The sequence below is a fragment of the Diadema setosum genome, chromosome 1, assembly GCF_964275005.1.
Source record: "Diadema setosum chromosome 1, eeDiaSeto1, whole genome shotgun sequence".
NCBI lineage: Eukaryota > Metazoa > Echinodermata > Echinoidea > Diadematoida > Diadematidae > Diadema > Diadema setosum.
The window spans coordinates 4,052,600-4,075,503 of record NC_092685.1 but is presented as its reverse complement, the minus strand read 5'-3'; the positions used below and the strand labels follow the sequence as shown (position 1 = coordinate 4,075,503).

Genomic DNA, 22,904 nt, shown 5'->3' with positions numbered 1-22,904 from the left:
TCAAAGAGCAGCATATTAACATAAAGGTCTCTTTTCTTTGTGTCAGGCAGTCTAAATTGATAAATATGAAAAGCCCTAGCATATTCATTTGCATGTTCGCATTGACGTTGTAAGATGAATACTAACAAAAATGAATAATCAAAGAACGTTTAGCACTGTCAATCCATTGATGTACATATTTCAAAAAGAAGCATTGTTTACTGTCACCATAGATGTGATTTCGATTCCCACAGGCTTTGATAAGTTTTTGATAAAAGAATTCGGTGACGTGGTCCAAGAGGAAAGTGCTATTTTTCTTTCTCTTTTATTTGCGCTTCTATCATTGATGGCATTTCTTGGAAAGTTCATTTTCAAAAGTGAGAAAGAAAGAGAGTATGCTAGAATAACATGATACAGTGAGAGCTTAGCTATTATTTTCTCATGAAAGAAAACAAATAAAAGGTATACATCGTACAATAATTAACATGACATGATCAAACGTGAGGTATGAATTTTCGTCAATTTGTATCCCTCTGTACAAATGAAATTTGTATAATCGCAACAGAAGGAGACAAACTGAAGAAAAATCGTACCTAAATCTTTACCCCTCTGCTTAAAATATATACCTGTAATCTCTTGCATTCATTATCAAACGTATTGTAAAGTGTGTATAGGCCATTAAGATTTAATCATTGTATCTCATTTTGTCCAGTCGGTGGAATGTGTGTGGAAATCCCCTTACAGTCGTTCTTTCTTTATTCATGTTATATTCTATTCATTTAGTTAGTTAGTTCTGCATTTGAGTTTGTTTTGATTTTTCGTTTTGACTTCAAATTACATCTAGAATATGGATATACTGGTAATCCGTGACGCTGACGTATGGTGAAACACATAATGCGTTTTCAACTGCTTTAACAGCCCACGTGATGTACCAATAGCCGTGCATCATGTATTTTTCAGCAAAAAGCGCTCCTTTCAAAAATACCTCTAGCAATTATTGGAATGAGTGGCATTTCCTCGAGTACAATTGTGAACGAATATAAACAGCAATATTGTATAAACAGCACTAGTTTCCAGATCAATAATGACTTATTCTTGGGAGTGTTGTGACTCAGACCGTGTCAGACCTCTACACTCACTCAAGCTTTCACTCTCAGAGGCCACCTTGTATGCCATCTTAATTGCAATTACTGTTTTTACAGCGAGGCACCAAACACATTTTTTTTTTAATATCACTTGTCATTCTTTAAAGGGGCCCTGAAATCCAAATGCATGTTGATTTGTGTTGATTTATGATACCTTCAGCATCACTTTTGCGGTGAAACGAATATCTAGAAACATTCCATATATTTTTAATGATTTTTTTCTTCTGTTTTTCTTCAGATTTGGGAACGCCCACCAAAAAAAAGTACTGAAATGTTTAACAAAAGACCATGGAATACACCTTCCTCTCGACTCAGCATAACTTGCATGTTTCTGTGATATTAATGTGACTAACAAAAGACATGGCGAGGGAACATGCAAGTTATGCTGAGTCGAGGGGAAGATGCATTCCAATGTCTTTTGTTAAACATTTCAGTATATTATACTTTAGTAATGATTGACAGATGAGGTCATCTCAAGAATATTGGTTTGGAAGGATTTTTTGTGGGCGTTCCCAAGTAATCTGAAGAAAAATAGAAGAAAAAAATCGTTAAAAATATATGGATTGATTCGTTTCACCGCAAATGTGATGTTGAGGGTATCATAAATCAACACAAATCAACATGCATTTGGATTTCAGGGCTCCTTTAATCTACCTACAGAACACGGTGCTGTGGTGTATGCAGGACTAGTCAATGCTATTATAAACTACATCCGTGAGGATTATGAGGAAGCGAAAATGTTCAAAAGATTCTGCAACACGTCCAGTGCAACCCTCCGAAGGCCATGACCCCATGATATCAATACACACGTCAGGCTAATGAGGAGTTGAGGTTGTGACAGCCAATGGGGCTTTTAGGGAGCTGCATACGACTTTTGTAACAGAGCATATGTAATCACCTTTAGGCCTGTTTCCCAACTGTTAACGATTTTAAGCAAGAGTATTTACAAGACAGACACATGTCACTATGAGATGTCTGTGATGCCTCCACTTTTCTGATTCAAAAGCCACTACCAGTTAAAAATCTTCTCAGATGGAAAATGAACAAACAAAACTATTTTGAACTGAGAAGGGCACACGGTGCACGGCTCACAATATATATATATGTAATCCCTATATATATATATATATATATATATTTTTTTTTTTTTTTTTTTTTTTTTTTTCGTCTGTCGACTGGTTAAAGAGCGAGAAACAGTGCCGTGGCGAGAAACTAACAATAGCTCCCTCTAGCGACTAAGTGGAAGATGAGACGATGTCACTCCCCCGTTCTACTCAGAAGTCGAGTCCCTTTGTCAAAGCGACTCTCGTTCTACAAAATTATTTCCTTTTATACCCTCTATATTATTAGGGGATTCTAGTCATGTACACACATAATACACACGAATCCAAAATAACAAAGAAATTACAACAGAACACATGACTTTCCGTCGAAACGGAAGGGGGGGGGGTCGGGGGTTGATGACGGGTAAGATCATCAACCCTTGCCGCCCTCATCCCCACTCTCAACCATATTAAAGGGCTCACACCTGTAAATAAAATGAAATGTCCCAGACCCTTTCACAAATTCATACCAAAGATACTATGAATAAAATAAATGAAGAAAAAGATTAAAAATAAAAATCAATAATGCAGTTTGGCAAAAAAACTGAATAGCTGCAGATATTGAGTATGAATTCCTCTACAAACTGCATTTTGGTTGGAAGATGAAAGCTTTTCTCATGGAATTTGAATGGACTATATTTCATTGGGTGCATGTGCAGAAAATAGGTGATTTTTTGAGTGAAAAGAACCCGTAGTCTGTCTTTGCGGACCCTTGGACAGAGTTTGAGCCGAATATCTCACTTATCAGGTTAGTGAAGATGAAACATCTCATTTCTTCCAGCTATTTTACAGAATTTTTTGAATTTTGATTTTTAACACACGTCTCTATGGGGAATTATTTACCCGTGTGAGCCCTATAATAGACGTTCCACTGTCCCTTCAGTTAGTCTATGCTTTAGCTGCTATATAAACAGTAGCTCTTGGTAAGTGTAGCTCCATGTTCAGGATTTCCTCGCACTGACTCTCAGTAGGACGCCCTCTGGAGGTTTCACAAGGGTAGTTCCCAGTTTAATCGGGATCTGTAATTTGAAGAATAATAACTGCATTGACGAAAGAAGAAGATAATATGTGGGTTCTGTGATGTATTTTTAATTCAGATGACTTATACCGTAATAGGCAACTTGCAACGATTTGTGGCCGAGATATCACTAATCAACTTTTTTTACACGTAGGTTGATGTAGGCCTATGTTTTGATTGTTCTGTCATTTTTACCACGAACTTTTCTTTCTTCTTCTCCTTTTTTTTTTTTTTGGGGGGGGGGGTCCCTCCTATAATCCTCATCATGAATTTCTACCATAGTTATGTTCAAAATGACTATTTACACGAACAAAGTGACGAATACTTTTTCACAAAACAGTCATGCCTACTATTGGAACGAATGCATTGCATAATTTACAAAGATTAACCCTATTCTAACTGGGGGGGGGGTCAAATTGACCCCCCCCCTCGACGTTTCGCGCCACGATTTCGCACTGCGCAAAGATTTTGCCGCGTCGTTTCACGACTTTTTTCATTGAAGTCTCCCGCATATTTTGAGACCAAATTTGCGATGTCCGGGTACACCGTTTTGAAGTTACGTAATGTTTTGCATAATATGCATGTCAACTAAAAAACAGCTCAAATTCATGATATCGTGTGCAAATCCAATGCAAATTGTGTTTTTTGGTTAAATTGATATAAATTAGATTATTTCAACTTTTAACCATTGAAATTAATCAATTCTAGTGTAGATAAGCCTGAAAAAGTGCCTGCAACAAATTTTGGCAAAAAAACAATGGAAAACAAAAGGTCGAAAAAACAATAAAATACATAAGAAATTAACAAAACAATAAAAAACAAAAGAAATTGATTTCGATTGTGCTAATTTTTTACAAGAAAATTGTTTGATGTGTCTTGAGGAATTCTGACACAAAAATTTAGCAATCCTCCAGTCTTTTTAATGGAGTTATAGATGAAAATATGATTTCATGCACAAATTTGCATAATTAATTTATTAAAAATAGAAAGGCAATATTTTTCTATTGTATGACCATGTAATCTTGTAGTTGACATCCAGCTCTATCTTCAGGCAAAATTTCGCGGCGATCGTACGATCGGCGGCCGAGATCTGAAGGGGGGGGGGTCAAATTGACCCCCCCCCCCCCTCAGTAAAAACTTGGTCTCAAATAGCCCAGTTAGAATAGGGTTAAATCAGTATAGAATGATGATGTTACCGCTTCACACTTGAGCCTCATGATACGCATGAAAATCTTCATTGTATTTTATAGGGTTTTTACGTTGAATAAAGACGTGGTATACCTCTTATCAAGTGTTTGTTGAGTTGCTTCACTAATATCACCGTTTCATGTATAACGACAGGCGGAACTTCAAAATTTCAAATTACTTTTACTGCAAGTTTGACTTTGACGAACACCCTTCCATTCTGTTTGCTATTTCATTCATTAGAACTTATTCTTCTTTACGATTTTTGATCAAATATCGTAGAATTTAGAGTATTTCTTATCACTTAATTGTGATTCATGTTTCCTCCTCTAACGTGATGTTAGTTTGTTAAAATTGCTTGCAAGATCCCTTATGTGGTACATGGGCGTAAATCCCGGGGGGGATGGGGGGATATATCCCCCCCCCCTGAAATGGAGGAGGGGGGGGATGGCCTGTACAATCATCCCCCCCTGAATTTTGAGGGGAAAAATGGAGGAAGCAGAAATGTGATTGTATCAATTTTGGCATATTGCATGACGTTTGTACGCCGGCCTTCAGACAGGTAACAGAGCTGAACAGTATTCTATCTTGTAGGAAAATGTATACAAATTGTACATAACTTTCTCAAGCGTCAATATAGGCCTACAACGTCAATATAGGCCTACATGTAGGCCTAAACATGCGCGAGTAACTGGGGACCATCTGCAAAATATGTACGAAAACAAACAAACAAACAATAACAAAAACTATATCGCCATAACTGAACCCCCTCCATTTCCTGAATCATTCCTGAGAAACGACAGTGACTAATGACTCAGTCAGGATACAATCATCTATGGGCATACCCAGGGAAGATCAGGGGCGTCGAATCTATTTGGGGGGGGGGGGGGCAAGGGGCATTTGCCCCGCCCCTGCGGAAGTGTTTAGGCAGACAAATAATACTATCATCCCCCAAGCAATTCCCGAGATGAGGACAAATCTCGAACTTTCTTAATGGAAAATTGTCGAAAAGGCGCCAGAACTCTGCACCAGATCGTTGTATTGCAATCATAAACATGCAAAAGCTTCACTATACAGGATCCCTTTCGATAAACTTTGTTCAATATTTTGACATTGACGTATATTTCCCTAATTTATCAAAGAGTGTGCAGCAGATCTTTCACTTAACAAAAGCACCCTCATATGCAGAGGCGTCGATGGGGGGGGGGGGATGGTTCCCGGATAAAGTGGGACGAACAAAAGCGAAAAATATAGCTACAAACGGCAGTTTTTTGAGTGTAAAATGTCAAAATTTTCAAGCTCGCTCGCTCCGCTCGCTCGCATTAACCGCCATGCCATTCTCCTGATGTTGCTGATCGTGACTGACAGCAGTTGCGCCCAGTGCGCCCCCCTTAATTTCCAAAGCGAAAAATATAGCTACAAACGGCAGTTTTGGGACTGTAAAATGTCAAAATTTTCAAGCTCGCTCTCTTCCATCGCTCGCATTAATCATTATTCCATTCTCCTGATGTTGTTGCCAGTAGTTGCCAGCAGTTTTCGCCCGGTGCGCCCCCCCCCCCCCCCCTTAATTTCCAAAGCGAAAAATATAGCTACAAACGGCAGTTTTTGGGACTGTAAAATGTCAAAATTCTCAAATTCACTCGCTTCGCTCGCTCGCATTTAATCATTATTCCATTCTCCTGATGTTGCTGCAGTAATTGCCAGCAGTTTTCGCCCGGTGCGCCCCCCTTAGTTTCCAAAGCGAAAAATATAGCTTCAATCGGCAGTTTTGGGACTGTAAAATGTCAACATTTTCAAGCTCGCTCGCTCGCATTTAATCATTATTCCATTCTCCTGATGTTGCTGCCAGTAATTGCCATCAGTTTTCGCCCGGTGCGCCCCCCCCCCCCCTTCATTTCCAAAGCGAAAAATATAGCTATGATACGGCAGTTTTGGGACTGTAAAATATCAAAATTTTCAAGCTCGCTCGCTTCGCTCGCTCGCATTGAATCATTATTCCATTCTCCTGATGTTGCTGCCAGTAATTGCCAGCAGTTTTCGCCCGGTGCGCCCCCCTTAGTTTCCAAAGCGAAAAATATAGCTTCAATCGGCAGTTTGGGGACTGTAAAATGTCAACATTTTCAAGCTCGCTCGCTTCGCTCGCTCGCATTTAATCATTATTCAATTCTCCTGATGTTGCTGCCAGTAATTGCCATCAGTTTTCGCCCGGTGCGCCCCCCTTAATTTCCAAAGCGAAAAATATAGCTACAAACGGCAGTTTTGGGACTGTAATCAAAATTTTCAAGCTCGCTCGCTTCGCTCGCTCGCATTTAATCGCTATGCCATTCTCCTGATGTTGCTGCCAGTAATTGCCAGCAGTTTTCACCCGGTGTGCCCCCGCCCCCTTAATTTCCAAAGCGAAGAATATACGGCAGTTTTGGGACTGTAAAAATAAAATGTCAAAATTTTCAAGGCAAAAAGATTTTCACCGTGGGAGGGGGAAATCCCCCTACCATACCCTCCCCCCCCCCTCGCTTGCTTCGCTCCCTCACATAACCGCTCCCCCTAAGATCAAATCCTGTCTATATACGCCGGTGATAGGCCCCATTATTTAGTAGGCCTTCACAGTGATGTCGCACAGGCGGAGCAAGAATACCACGATTTAGTCATTCAATAATATATTGTGAATATTTCATTTTCTTATTGGTATTTAAAAAAAAAGAAAAAATTTTCACCAAAAGTGTGCACCAGATCGCTGAATTTCAGGTCTGAAAATGCAAAATCTTCCACGTGTGGGAGAGGGATCCCCCCCCCCCCCCCACATACCCTTCCCCCGTTCGGTCATTCCGCTCCCTCTCACAGGTATTAAAAAAAACCAACAACAAATGTTTTCATTATTTTAAGGTCTGATTTTCCGCCGAAAGTCATCTGACAAGCAAAAAAAAAAAAAAAAAAAGCAACAAGAACAACTTTCCTCCCACTTTATATTTCATGCAAAAGAGTTGGACATCCGATCCCTGTAAAGTGTGTGCGTGTGTGTGTGTGTGGGGGGGGAGGGAAACCAAGCTTCTCCCCCCCCCCACCCCCCCCACCCCCCCCCCACCCCCCCCCCCCCCAAGCCGGTCCGGTTATGGGCTTGTAATCGTGGTGATGGTGACCATCCCCCCCCCCCCCCACTCCTCAGTACGGATTTACGCCGTTGATGTGGTAACCTCCCTGGTTCTACATAGAATCCGAGTACAAGAGATGTTTCAAATCCTGTGTACCGTTGTTTCTGGTGCCACCTCAAAGCGGTAGTTCTGCAGCAAGCGCACGACCGCCATTTTAGATTCCATGAGCGCGAACCTCATTCCAATGCAGTTCCGCGGACCGGCGCCAAAGGGCATCCAGGCCAGTGGGTGGCGCCCTTCTCGATTCTCCTTCGAAAACCTGAAAGCATAGTTTTTATATGAATATATTTTTGTTCCAGACCGTAAGATTTGCCCCTCACAGTCTTTTATCGAAAAGAATGCACGACAAAATGGAATCATATTTCTTACATTCGTGTCATATAGAGCTGAGTAAATAATCTTGACTTCACGAATACAACGCGTTCGCTATAATTAAAGATTATTCATAATTTCAAAGTAATTGTAGCCGCGTTGTTTGTTTGTTTGTTTGCTTGTTTGTTTTCAGCTCGACTATTCAGACTATTTTTTTTTTACACTCTAAATCCATACTCATTCTAGGTCTATGTTTGTGACACTGTTGTCGTATCTTCAATGAGATGAATTGAACAAATTCACAGATTATCTTCATTGTGACTGCTTGATAGTCACCCCGACATCTTCAATCGATGTCGGCACAAACAATCGACAATAAGAGATATAATCGGTCACCTCGTTGGATCGAATCTGTCTGGGTTGGGCCAGTACTTCTCGCTGTGGTGTATCACGTAAATCGGTATGAAGACTTGACTGCCTTTGGGTATAGTCAAGCCATTACAAGTGAGAGTCTCGTTGCACAAACGATCGACTCTGTACAAAACGATGCAAGGAGAGGTTATTATATGGGGCATTCACTCTGATTTCGAAATGAGCATATTATGAAAATTCGCAATCAGTGTTGTGAAGACGTTACCATATTGAAACATCTTTCCACGTCTGGCTCAGAACGAAAGTTGTCACCTCTAGATATTTGAATAGATTCTGGAGAACATAATTGTATTATGAATATACTTAGACATTATAGCAATATCATTTGAAATACTAATCGAAAATCAGATATTAAAAAGAAATTTACCAAACAAAGAAAACTAGCTGATAAGTAGTTGGGTTTTTTTTTCTAACACACTTTCCATATTGAAGAATATTGAAGAATAGAAATCAACAATAATAACTATACATCGATATTGCTCATGTGATGATAGCAACATCTGCCATTGGATTTTACACAGAAATATTATAGAAATTATTTTGGATCGATAAATTCTACAAGTATAATGTGTACAATCCTGTAATTATACCCCCTTATATCGGCAATGCTAAGTTCTTGCAACATGAAAAAATTTGCTAAGAAGTATTTTCACTTTCTGTTTGATTTCATGTTGAAAACAAAAAATATAGTGAAGATTTGTGCCTTTGCGAGACTTGTTTTGCCATCTATGTCTATATACAGCTACAAAATATCACACTTGTAAAAACAAGAAGTAATCATTTAGATCCAATATTGATAAAACTTGTATGATTTTCTATGTTTCGTTTTACTTAGGGCCAATTTGTACAAGCATGGGATAAAACTTGAAAACTCACGCTGGTCCAGGTGGGTAAACTCGAAGAGCTTCACAGATCACACCATCGAGATAGGGCATCTTGGCAACAGAGGTGTAATCTACCGAATCCCTGGTCGGTGTTAAATCGTCGACCTCCTCGATGAGTTTCTCCTGCACGGCGGGGTTAGTGGCCAGGGAGTAGGCAACGAAGCCGAGAAGGGTGCTTGTCGTTTCGTATCCTCCAAGGAAGAACACCAGAGCCTATTAAGAATGACATTCACTTCAAAGCACAGTGGCGGATCCAGAGGGGGCGCACCGGGACAGCACCCCCTCTTTATTATTATTTTCTTTTAACTAGAATTATCACTGAAGGTGATTAATACCCCCGCCCCTAGTGTTGCTTTATAGTATGTGATGTCATGAGGGCAATGACGTTAATACCAAGTTTGTGCACTTGTCGAATTGGAAACAGAATAATTTTAGTTTACTGTACAATTACAGAGTTGACACTGAGTATAAAACTTACAGCAAATGGAAACATGCTTTCCCCCACCATCACTACACTTAAAGACCACCATACACACCAAATTTAACCTTCATAGCTTGAATGGTTTATTTTGATACAAAAACGAGTGGTTACCATGGCAACACACTTTCCTTAAACTAACACATTGGTGTCTAGCAAAACTATACTTCTAGATCATGATACATAAATTTGACTTTAATTGCTTGAATGATGGAAAAGTTATTCGATCTGCAAGGTTTTGGTAAAATTGTGGTTACCATGGCAACGGTTTGTGTGACCAATCTCGACTAGCACGTGTGCTAACTTTTGGTTTCCTTGTTAACAACAACAACTTTGTAGAATTACGCTACATGTATCACATTTAAATCTCAAATGTCTTCATTTAATCATGTTATTGTATAGGAGTAATAGATAAGTACTTTTTTTTCTCCATACATGTATGTAAATACAATTGTATAATAATTGAAATGTACATGTTCAAATGTTGTTGTTAATAAAACTTCAAACTTCAAACTTCAAACTTCAAACAAAAATTATGTGTTGCACATCTATACCTCAGGGCCATAATGCCTACCAATTTGGTTTCAATTGCTTGAAAACTGTGGAAGAAGTTCACTCCACAGGATTTTAGAAACATGCGGTTACCATGGCAACGCATTGCCCGATACAAATACAAAGGACATTTTGCAAAACTACACTTAAAGAGCATCATACACACCAAATTTCACCTTCATAGATTAAATGGTTCAATTCTATACAAAAATGAGTGGTTACCATGGCAACACATTTTTCTTACATTAACACATTGATGTCTTGCATAACTACACCTCCCGATCATCATACATATTAAATTTGACCTTAATTTCTTGAATGATGTGGAAGTTATTCAATCCACGTGGCGGGGGTATAACAAGAGAAATAAAAAGAAAAAAAAAAGGTGGGGGAGGTGCGCCCCCTTTACTTTTGTAAAGGCGCCTCCCCTTTGCGGAATTCCTGGATCCGCCCCTGTTATACGTTATCAACATGATTAAGATGCACCTTGCATAGTCAAAGACTCAGTGAGTAACAAAGATCGGTTCATAGTGGCACTGGTCCCATCCAGTCCTTTTTCAGAATGTAGGCCGATATCCTGCAACTATACACGAGATGGTTCATCGATAAAAAAAAAAAAAAAAAAAATTATCTCTGCATGTCAAGACAGTGACAACATGGTGGGTTGAAGACGACGATCGAAAGATCGAAAGTTTAATTTGAGACTAGATATATTTTGCTCTTATCACACACACACACACACACACACACACACACATATATATATATATATATATATATATATATATATATATATATATATATGTGTGTGTGTGTGTGTGTGTGTGTGTGTGTGTGTGTGTGTGTGTGTGTATGTGTGTGTGTATGTGTGTGTGTGTGTGTGCATTGAGATTCTCAACGCTTGCTCGCCTGATGGAGAGACATTAGTATTTTGATATACTGGCTGGGGTACTTCAGGGAGGGCACCCTTTCTGTTTATTGTAGCCCTTGACTATGCTTTGAGGCTTGCCATCAATGGCAAGGAGGAGGAGCTTGGATTTACATTGGTGCCCCGTCAAAGCCGTCGTGTTCCGCCTGTAATGGTCACTGACCTTGATTTTGCTGACGATATTGCCTTAATATCAGATACGACTGAAAAGGCAAGGGAGCTGCTATTTGCAGTGGAAAAGGAGTGCAAGAAGAATAAAATTGGTCTACGGCTCAATGCAAAGAAGACAAAGGTGATGGCATTTAATATCGACGGCACCACTATCACAACCTTATGACGGCGCAGTAATCGATGTGAAGAACGACTTCAAGTATCTGGGCTCCTGGATTGCCTCGACAAAACAAGACATCATATGGCCGGCGGAGCCGTGGGGGCCATTGGGGGCTCGGGCCCCCACACTTTTTGTGCACATTACAAAGGAATAATAAGGTGTCATCACTTTGGGCCCCCACACTTTTTTAAAACCCGGAAGTACGTAAGTGGCACTAAATAGACATAGATAGAGATCTTGAAGTGTGAGCGCAGTAAGTTACGTTTTTGCACTGAAGACCTTTTCTTTTTTTTTTCTTTTCTTTTTTTTTTTTTTTTTTTTTTTTTTTGCTTGTCAGCTGGAGAAACCCGGAAATGGAAAGGACCTTTTTTTTTTTGCTTGTTAGCTCATGAAACCCGGAAGTGGGCCCCCACACTTTTGAAAACGCTCCGCCGGCCCTGCATCAGGATCAGACGTGGCCACGCTTTGAATGCTTTGCACAGTATGAGGAAAGTGTGGAAATCCCAGCTTAGCGACGACATAAAACGGCGACTTTTTGTCACAACAGTTGAGTCTGTATTACTGTATGGAGCAGAGACGTGGACACTTATATACAACCAGACTAGAGAAAGCATTGGACGGAGTGTACACACGCATGCTCAGGATAGCCCTTAATGTGTCATGGAGTGACTACGTTAGAAATGATGACTTGTATGGTACATTGCCAAAGGTTTCTGACAAAGTGCGTGAGAGAAGGATGAGATTAGCGGGACACTGTGCGCAACACCCTGAGCTATCTGCCAATTCCCTCGTACTCTGGGAGCCTATAAACAGGGAATTGCAAAAAGCAGAGTACTGAAGAAGGACGCAGGCCTTGATAGCATTAATGACCCAAGGACAGTCATGTTAGATCGAGAGGTTTGGAGGCGCAACTTTGTTTATGGAACCCGAGTTGGCATCGGCTGAAGCTAATACATGCCCTCGAATTAGTAGTAGTAGTAGTAGTAGTAGTAGTAGTAGTAGTACATATATATATATATATATATATATATATATATATATATATATATATATATATATATAAAGATAAAAACAAAATTGGAACAAAGTTCATGCTGTATTCACCAACGGCTTATTTCTTCAGTAAACAAATTTTCGAGCGACTCGCTCTTTCTCAAGTGTTGATCATGTGTTGTAGAGCGAGTCGCTCGGAAATTTGTGTACAGAAATAAACCGTTGGTGAATACAGCATGAACATTGTTCCAGTTTTGTTTTTTATCTTTTTATCTTGCAAACACGTGGACAACCTACTCAAAAAAAAAAAAATATATATATATATACATATATATATATATATATATATATATATATATATATATATATATATATATATATATATATAAAATATACCTGTATTGTGTGTGTGTGTGTGTGTCAGCAACAATATCTGTACATCTGATTCACCATTTTATAGACTGAAATATCAGTAATGTTCTCAGCACTTCGAAGAGTTTTAACTTGCTTGTCTTTTTTGTTTCAATACATTCACCAGTTTTTCTCACACTCATTCTCACATTGGTTAGATGGTTAAATGGATAGAGATAAACTCAATTACATCAACTTAACGAGGCGAGGAACTGCTCACCATCGGAGCTATGCGTTGCCAACCGCCATGTGTCAGGCGATTCATACACTTCATAAACATGCCAGAGAAAATCAGAACCAAAGCATTTCAAACCTGGGCCAATATCTCATCTCTTGTCATGTTGGCTTTGGCGCGTGTCTTGCTCATGAAGTACTCGGTCATGCCGTGGTGCTCATCAACCAAGTCGTGGAGGTCTTCAGTCTTGGCAGTCGGATCAATCTCGACGTCGTTGTCGTTTAACACGTCTTGTAGAAGCTGCAGGAAGTCTTTTCGATGCTTTGATTATACAACGGCGACAACATTGATGATGACGATGATGTTGATGATATGAAGGAGGGAGGAGGAGGGGGAGAAGATAATCATAATTATATGATAATAGTTTTCATCCCTCCCGAGATTTTTCTACCAGATTATATACCGCAACAACAACTAAAACATAGCTTCCTTCCCAACTTTACTAGCTGGTGGCGATGCTTTAAAACTAAATCAATAGGGATGCATGTATGTGTAAACACACACAGACAGTCATGTCAGGATTATATATATATAAGTGTGTGTGTGTGTGTGTGTGCGTGTGTATGTATTTATATAGGCAGGATATATATACATATTATATACATTCTGCTACTAATATATTCTAATATCATAGATGCATGATATATCGACATTATAACATGCATGCACGTCTGAGTCAGTGACATAATAATAGCCTTTTCTGATTTACACAATCATGACGTGGCGGAAATCATAATTTTGTGAAATGCTATGACTCTCTGACCGTTCTTTTTAAAGCTTTCACTGCTCCTTTGCGTTTGTGTTTTTGGTCCTTTTTTTTTTCACCAGAACATAGTTAAGTTTGATTTTAACGCCCCACGATGATCAGCGAGTGCGTCACTGGTTGAGATGGCTGTGCTATGTTAGGATACAGTTTAGATCTGTGAGTCAATCATCTCATTAAATAAGCACCTGTCCAGATTGGGGACTCCGCTTCAGAGAGAGGGTCTCGTTGATCACCGACGTGAAGAAATCTAAGAATTTTCGGGGAAATCCCTTGTAGTCTAGGAAGTTAAGGACGTTCCTGAATGCAGGGAAGATGGCTTGAAAATGAGAAATTGAGAATGATAATTATTCCAATCTGCTGTGTGTATATAGGAAAACTTTTATGAAGAGTGCTATTCAAAGTAGGTTTCATTTTTATGCTGTGTGCCAGGCACACAATATTATTATTGCATGCTTGATTACACTTTATTAGTGTGTCACTTTTATCACGGAACAGATCATTTATAGTACTCACAGGTTTACATAAACGCAAATGGACCCCATCATGACACGCTTGACAAGCATTGAATTTGACACCTGTGTGATTTATAGATATTTATCATCAATAACATTGAAAATGGACCGTTGTGAGTGTTGCTGCCCATATTAGCAGAGGGGTCTGTTGGTCCTCTCCAACCCCTTTCTTTCGTTCGCTGGTTACCAGCCGTCAACAGTATCTAAGAGCCATAGTCCCGGGAGGGATTTCTCGATCTCACCAGCAAGCACCAAGAGCGGGTTGGTCGCGTTCGTGTTGATCGCAGCAAAGCCATTGACCAACTCTCGCGCGTTCTCAACAAACGGGTCGTCTGGGTTGCTCTGAGAGTCCACCTGAAGTCCGAAGGCACACCGGGCAATACCATCCATGGAGAAGCGACCAAAAGTTCTGTATTTTCATCAATCATTTTAGAAACAACTTTAAACATTCACCTTTTCCAATAAATAGTGAGCTTTAGGCCTATAGAGACGTAAATGATAATCACTCTGCAGCTTAGCCCCATTTAGTCAATTTATTTCGTATCAGAATCTTGGTTCAAAGCACGTCCATTTTCTACAACATAACTGGAAGCATATGTATACCCATACATAGTCATCCGCACAAAAACAAGCATGGATCCATTATGAGGGTGTTTTGCTGCTTAAGTGAGTTAAATTGCGAAATTCAACTGAAACGAAAATATGGACGTGCATACACTTTACTTTCCAAGTTATAGTCCTGAATGATAATGTTATATAGAGAAGTTGGCTCACAGTCTGTTGTAAGCAACTACAAGTAGTTATAGAGCAATATTAGATACCCTCTAAACACTCTAACAAATTTATACACCCTTTAGAAAAAAAAAACAGCACTATGTTGATAAAACTTCATTTATATCATTCTGTCGTCGAAATACAAATTGGTTAACTGGTCCCGCTCATGAAAAAAAAAAATAAACACTCACGAAAAACATTCAAATCGGTTGTTTTCTGCCTGTAGTTTGCCGATGTTGTGGACGAGTTTGTCACAGCACTCATTCACAAGACTTGACATCTAATGAGTACAAAATATCGAGAAGTAGCGAAATCGTATTTACCTTACAGTTGCAGTTTTTACCGACAAAGAAATACAAAGATCAACAAGCCTAATACTTGCGTAATATTCTACGATGTTCGCCAAGTGATTGAATCATGATTGTTAAATCTGTATACATTGATAACAGGCAGACCACATCAGAGAAATTAGTATTTTGCACGACTATACTATATTACGTAGACCTTATGCATGGCATGTATTTCAGTGCTGCCCTAAATATTCTACTTTCATTATTTACATGTCTATATATTAGCAATAGGAGAGTACAATATTATGATGGTTGGGCCTATACTCATCTGGCATTGCAGCGTGTAACTGCTAAGGCTCTCAAGTACAGTGGACACCAAATTAAGCCTGCACATGAATATGGCATTTCAACCCTACATCAAGTAGTGGGATATATCTTTTTTTTTCAGCGAAAATCATAAATGTAGTAATATGAATTGACAACTCAGAACTTTGCAAACAATTATAAGATGGAACATATGAATTCCTTTAACTGTCACAAACTCTGAAAGAATTTAAAAATGTCAATTTGAGGCAGAAATATCAACCTCTAATCTTGTAAAATGTATTTCCAATTTAAGAATGAAATTATAACATTAGTCATTCAAAAGATTTGTAGTACTCAGTATTTTGCATCGGGTCTTCTTTTTTTTTTTTTTGAATAGGAAATGAAAAGCAGGATTACTTTTCCTTTTTTATACTTATATTAGAGTTTTGTTCAACCGTGTGAAATATTAGGAGTGAACGATAAGAATCATTGTGATATATACAGCATCACACAACGCAAAATGTGGTCTCCGGACTTTTATGGTGATGGATTCAAAAGAAAATACTCGCCATCTTCATCTTTGAAGCGGTAAATGTCGGTGAGAGAAGGTTTCGCACATTCCGCCAGTGATCTCCTTTGAGTTGGGTTATCATCTTATCAAATGGACTCACTTTCAGAACGTCCGGCTGGAATGACATAAAAACGGCTCTACTTTTTAACCCGTCTATTATTAAAGTCATTGGGAATCAAAAGTAGAATTTATCACCTTGTCCTTTATAAATCATTTACACTTTTAAATTTTCCTGTACATCTTAAATAAAAGAAAGATGATAAATGGAGCTCGATAGATTGGTGCACAAAATCTGCATACATTTTGCTAGTAAAGAGAGGAAAAAGAAGTTTGATTTTTTTAATATGTTGCAAATTTGAAAATCAGCTAAAGGTCCAGTCAAGTCTAATGAAAGATAATTTGGGAAAATCCTGCAATAGAAACAAACACATTCAATTTAATTTAATTTAATTTGATTTGATTTGATTTATATATTCTCTGTGTGGCACCTCATTTATAATTACTTTTTTCCCGCAGCAATATTATCAATCATAATTATCATACATACAAAAAGGTACTGCACATTATAGCTTTATTGTATTTTTCTACAATGTAAGCAATTATCAGTACATATGCATCTGTGACATATTACAAGTACCGGGTACATTACGATAGGAGCAACAAAGGGTAAACATAACACATTTTTTGTTACTTTTGTCTGATGAAATGCTGACAACTAATGGTAAGTCATGATAAAAAAAAAACATGCGCAAAACACGTCTTCAAAAATATTAAATAAAAATTATACACTAAATCTCATTTGCTGATATTACAGATGCAAAAGGACAGAGCAGAGAGAGAAAAAAAATATGAAGGAAACGTCCGAAAAGCTCAAGCTTGTGGGAATTACAGGTTTCCAAGTAATTATCAATTTTAAGTCTTTTAATATGGAGGTCGGAATGATTTTGAATTGACCAAAGACGAAAATTCACCTGAAAACAGAAATCTGTCTGTATTGAGGTACAAACACCATAGAAGTATAGTGGACAATGTATGGTGAGTTAAAGATGACAATAGAACGGTTCAAACAGTATACGCAGTGAATAACATATGGAATCTGAGTGACTACTATTATTTGATATTTATAATTCAATACGATATACCACAACGTCATTTAGGACGTGTCGTGTTTCATATAGTAAACGCCCGAAAGAAACAGCAAACTATACATTTATTTGTGGGATGGAACAGACTCAGTCTGGGTCAGATATTATCATCTGCATAATATTAGCGGTTTGGTGCATTTAACATAGACACACATGAGTTTTTGTTTGTTTGTTTCTTCTTCTTTTTTTCAATCAAAAGGCCCTTGCGCACAAGAGTTGCAAAAAGATTGGTTGATTGTTGTAAGACTATAACACCACAGAGAACTTACAGCACGATCGACAAAGTTGCCAAAGTCCTTCACCATGATTTGCTTGATCACTTCGATGTCAAACACAAGGAAGGCGGGCCGACGAAAGAGGAAAATACTGAAAAAGAAGGAGAAGAAGAAGAAGAAGAAGAAGGAAGAGGAGAAAACTGATGATAGAACCTTCAAGACTCCTTAGTTTACCAATTCACGTTAATCACGTATATACCCGTCCTCAGTTTGATTGTCATGTGTCCTTGTTGTTTCTGCTATAAATCGGCCTATACAAACTATCGTTTTGTCAAGTACATATCCAGGTTCTACAAAGGTTGCTGTATCCTTTATCCTGTTACACAATAACTGCTTTCTGTGGCAACGCCACAGGGAGAACTTTTGACGTTAAGTGATCTAAATATCAAACCGACTGTATGAACGTTGTTCATAGAAGACTTGACTTCTCAGCAGTATATTGTTTCAAATAAATTCGTAACAGTGAACTTAGCTCCTGATAGCTGCATCTCTTTTCAGTGGAAAGAACAATGACTATAGACAATTGACACGATATTCTCATTTGCATTTGTATTTCACATTAATGGAACTGTTTTATACTAAAGTTGCAATACTCGTCATTTATAGGCATATATAGTGTCGAGAAATTCCGAACGCACAAGGGAAAAGTAGAGAAGAGATTGTTGTGTTCATGCATACAGGAAAGTACAATGGTCAGCCTTTTCTGATGCATATTATTCGCAGACCACTGTAGATACAGATATAATTTATGTAAACATGACCGAGAATTGTGAATATGATAGTATCGGTGATATAGGTCAGCTGTATAGTGTACAGATATTGCATGTATTTAAAACATATAGCTTACACAAGATGAAATGTCAAAAGCATGTACGAACATAAGTTTAACGTTTCCGCTGCATATGGCATTAATTAATTCATGTGAACTCTATAACCAAATTTGATCGAGAATCTTAAATCTGGCAAAAGAGGAAAAAATTCATAATGTGCATTCACTCGACAGACACAACTCATTACACAACCAAATCCAAATTCTTCCAAACGCTACGATCAAGCCCTTTGAAGACAATGCCCAGCGGATCACGTCTATATATAGATAATTATAACTATTTGTCTCCTGTTTACCCTGTCCCCATCCCCTTCAAACTTAAGTAGCACATCATACAATTATGATTATACTTTTTGCTTACAAACGTATTGTGAGTTGTGGGGTGTTTGTTTGTTCGTTTGTTTGTTTGTTTGTTTGTTTTATTGAATGCAGATTCCAGACTTGTATACAAAATGCATGATGCGTGAATATAGCAAGCCAATAATAAGACTTGGATAAAACATCAGCGAAACAATGTCTGTTGTCTAAGGCCTGCAACACTGCATGTCACGTATTTAGTACAGTGTATGATTACACCTTGGAAGGGCAAGCGCCAGTTCGAATGCATTGTTGGTGTCATATAAACATAAATGATCGAATATTCCTCATTCTCAGCATTCTCTCAGTTAATAGATGCACTCCTCTGAGATTGTAAGATTTTGTAGCTCACCCACAAACATCATCGTATTTCTTGGAATACTTCGTCATGGAGTGATGGAGTCCCTGAAAAAAAAAAGAAACAAAGAAATCAGGAAAAAAAATAACAATCGAAATAGTACGCATTATCCTAGTCGTACTTGCACTCATTCTTGTCGAATTTTTCAACACTTTATATAACATGTTTGTGATCGGCTTTTTCGTTCCCTCTATTACTTGTGTTATTGTGTATGACTTATCCATGAGACACATCCGTATATAATTTTTTCAAACTATTCATTAATCCATTCAGTAGTCCATTAATCGAAATCAATTTCACTGCATTCCATTTAGTGTTTAGTTTAATTCCATTCAATCAATTCAGATTTCATGTCCAATTCTTTCTTATGCAATAGTTACAATAAGTCATTTTTTACAGTGATTGGAAGTCAATATTCAATAGCGACAGACACTTCTTAATCATAAGGGGAAAAGAACACCATTTGGGGATTTGGGTACAAATCGATATCATGCTCACGTGAACTTAAAAACATTCCATTCCGATATACTGATAATTATTATAGCAGTACGGCAACGTGAAACGCATATACACTGACATCTAAACTCAAACTGCTTGTCAATTTTTGTTAATAAAAATAAAAAACAAACGAAATTTGATTGATAATCATGATCGGTGATGAGTTCGTCATAACTACATGCGGGGTCATATCTGTCCCCTTTAACTACTGTCATGTTCAGAAAAATGAAAGTTGGCAATGGGCAGACGTTGCGAAGTCTCAAACGTCAATTACTTTGTTTTTGTTTAAGAGACCAATAAAAAATGTGAAAATGACAGAAAGACAGACTGAAGACTGAATAGCACCTCTGGTGTCCATAAATGCTGGAAGAAACGCTTTATAGAATTTGACCCAAACATCGAATGGGCGAAAAAAAAAAGAAAAAGATGTCTTGTTCTATCAATCTACGTTCTGTTGTTTCTGATGCTATACTTTTTGTTGACCATTCCTACCTTTGCTAGTTCCAAAGTATTTCCAAGAAAAGGCAGCGGTGTGGGACCTGGAATCCCACGTCTTTTGAAATATAACATGTTCCATATTTCGCGCCTGCACAAAATACAGAACGAAATCATTTAAATTAATAATATAACAATGATAAGAGCGAAAAATAAATATGTTTGTAATGCAGTCTCCCGGAGAATTGCATATGTAATTCACTAAAAGATACTAGTGTTGCATGGTGCAACCTTCAAGAAGAATAGTGCAAACTTGCCTTGTCCATCTGTAATGTGTACATGGCGTTCAAAGCTAAGCAATATAGGATATTATAATGATAGCGTGTTCTTTTTATCCCATCTTCTGTCACATCATCATGCTTAGGCCTATGTAAGCTTGACCTATTTCTGCCTACACCAGAAAACGAGCAAATCATGCCAATGATTTGTAAAATTCACAGTAAAACCTATAAATGACTTTCCAAGGGTTCCGTCCCACAGGGTCCGTTGACCCTTGATCCTATACTATAAGCACTGACCTAGAGCCCCACCCCCCCTAAAAAAAAAGTTTTGCGGCCTCTGCAGTGTACGCTCACGTGTACATACGCTACTTTAATTACAGCTAACATTCCTTCTGCAGACCTATATCAACATCTATATCTATGTACCAGTTTCTTTGCATCCGATTCTTTGTCACTTCATGGTTCGATGCCGGTTCGTCAATGTTGATTGCGCCTGTCTATCTTTTTAATATTGCTAGTCAGTTATCGTGCAAATATAAGGCACCTCTAACAATTATACCATTTCAGTTCACTATGATCAGCTGTACCTCCGTACCTACGTGATACTGAATACCTCTGGATTTGAAATACCATGAGGTGGAAAGTTTCTAGCACTTCCCTGGAAATACCTTTATGACACAGTTGTTATACCTAAAGCTATTAAACCCCGTGCACTCCTCAGTATATTTCTATATTGTTGTGCCTCTGCACATGCAGATCTCTACAATCACGAGAGGCTTATGTGATGTCCCACCTTTTTCAGCCATTCAAGCAAATGAAAAGATAATTTTCTGCAAGTAAAAAATGATGTGACTCTTCAAACTCACGCGAAGATGAGAGCTACTACTGTCCAAAACAATGGCCAAGACATCGACAGGGATATCTCCATGATTTTGAGTATAGGTTCGACAGGTTTGACAGAATATATTTTCCGTCGTTGAAGAAACGCGTTGAATGTCGATGTTAATATACATGTATAGGCCTACCGCTTGAATACGTATAATACCAAAGGTATCAAGGAAAAGAATCTCTCTAAAATGCCCTTTGGTCTGCTGCAAACAATGCGCACTTGAACTTTTCTGTCACTTTCCTGAGCCGATGCCATTTGAAGCAACTGTTGGTTACAAATTTTAACCCCCGCATATTTGACTGTACCATTTGTTCAGATGTGTTGCTGTTGTTTGTTTTTTTTTCCGGTCTCAAAATATATGTTTATTGTCCTCATCATTATCACTTTCGAAAAGGTATAAAGCTCAGCATTCACTTTGACATCCCTCGATTAGGCTATAGTTGCTCACACCCGCTGCGAATGGAGGATGCTGCATGTGATAATATTGACGCGCACCAAATGAGGCTCGTCCTCTGAACCGCACTGTAACTCGTCGGCATTTCTGTATACACATGATAGAGCAGAGTCAAGCAATTTTAGGACTTTGCATTCATCAGAAGCCATGCTAACACAGAATGTGGGTAGAGATCAGATAGATAAGCATGATATCGAATGATCCAACCAAGGAATTTAAGAATGCTATTGAGGGACGATGGTATTGTCTCGAGTCGAACTCACCGACTATATGCTGTTTTAACAAACCCTAAAATATTATTTTTGTCTGTGACATCAGGGTTATTCTATAAACCTTCAAATGGCAAGTTAACACTGTTCATAATTCAGAAATCCAAGTTCAACTTGTCATGGGCTCTATATCATTTGACTTATACAGGAGGTCAGCGGTACTAATGGACTCTCCATTCATTCTCCAAACTTACATGATGTCACTTTTCAAGACATATGAATGTAACTATATACAGCCCTGTCGCTGTACACAAGTGTCGCACGGCGTCTAGTCGGGCTAACATGAATGGTGCTTTTACTTACATATAGCTCAACCGCCTTTGAAGTTTTGAATCTGTTGTGGTTACAATGTAATATCGTGTTGTTTTTCGTGCTTACGACAGTCTTATAATTATAGTAAGTAAAGGTCGATATGTCTTGTTCAAGAGAATCAAGACAACATGCTCCATAGACCTGGTTGGTTTAAGGTCTAATCTATTATGTCAATGTCTTTGTCAACCATAGCTGGGCCACAGGGAGACATCAGTATGGCAATTAGAACTAGATTTGATGCATGCACAGACATAGCAATGCGCCTGACTTATTGCATAACCCAAATGAATCATATTTTCTTCTTATTTTGGAAGCCCCCTTCCTCCCACCCATATAGCCGTCAAGTTACAGTGTTTAAAACCAAATAGGTTTAAACATATGGGCAACGAATCGATGGGGAGCAAAGGGAGTGGGGTGGGTGGGGGGGAGTTGGTTCCAGTATCCTTCC

General features: G+C 38.4%; 1 protein-coding gene across 1 annotated transcript; it reads right to left on the bottom strand.

The window, feature by feature from the left end:
• Nucleotides 1–3,161: 3,161 nt before the first annotated feature.
• Nucleotides 3,162–21,518, bottom strand: LOC140232850 (cytochrome P450 3A7-like). The gene is made up of 13 exons (XM_072312966.1): nucleotides 21,399–21,518; nucleotides 20,309–20,402; nucleotides 19,313–19,365; nucleotides 17,769–17,865; nucleotides 16,353–16,469; nucleotides 15,379–15,467; nucleotides 14,601–14,822; nucleotides 14,087–14,198; nucleotides 13,214–13,396; nucleotides 9,200–9,420; nucleotides 8,288–8,425; nucleotides 7,676–7,838; nucleotides 3,162–3,246 (listed from the first exon to the last, which is right to left on the bottom strand). Exons 1-13 carry the CDS (start codon nucleotides 21,458–21,460, stop codon nucleotides 3,169–3,171), a joined length of 1,629 nt encoding a protein of 542 aa, XP_072169067.1. The 5' UTR covers nucleotides 21,461–21,518; the 3' UTR covers nucleotides 3,162–3,168.
• Between the last annotated feature and the right edge of the window lie 1,386 nt (nucleotides 21,519–22,904).

Excerpts from the sequence above, each read along its gene's own strand:
- LOC140232850 (XM_072312966.1), bottom strand. The coding sequence starts at position 21,460 with ATGGAGATATCCCTGTCGATGTCTTGGCCATTGTTTTGGACAGTAGTA. Across the intron at positions 20,403-21,398 it reads GTAGTAGCTCTCATCTTCGC|GCGCGAAATATGGAACATGT; the intron begins GTGAGTTTGAAG and ends TATTTTGTGCAG. Across the intron at positions 14,199-14,600 it reads TTAGATACTGTTGACGGCTG|GAACGTCCTTAACTTCCTAG; the intron begins GTAACCAGCGAA and ends CCCTGCATTCAG.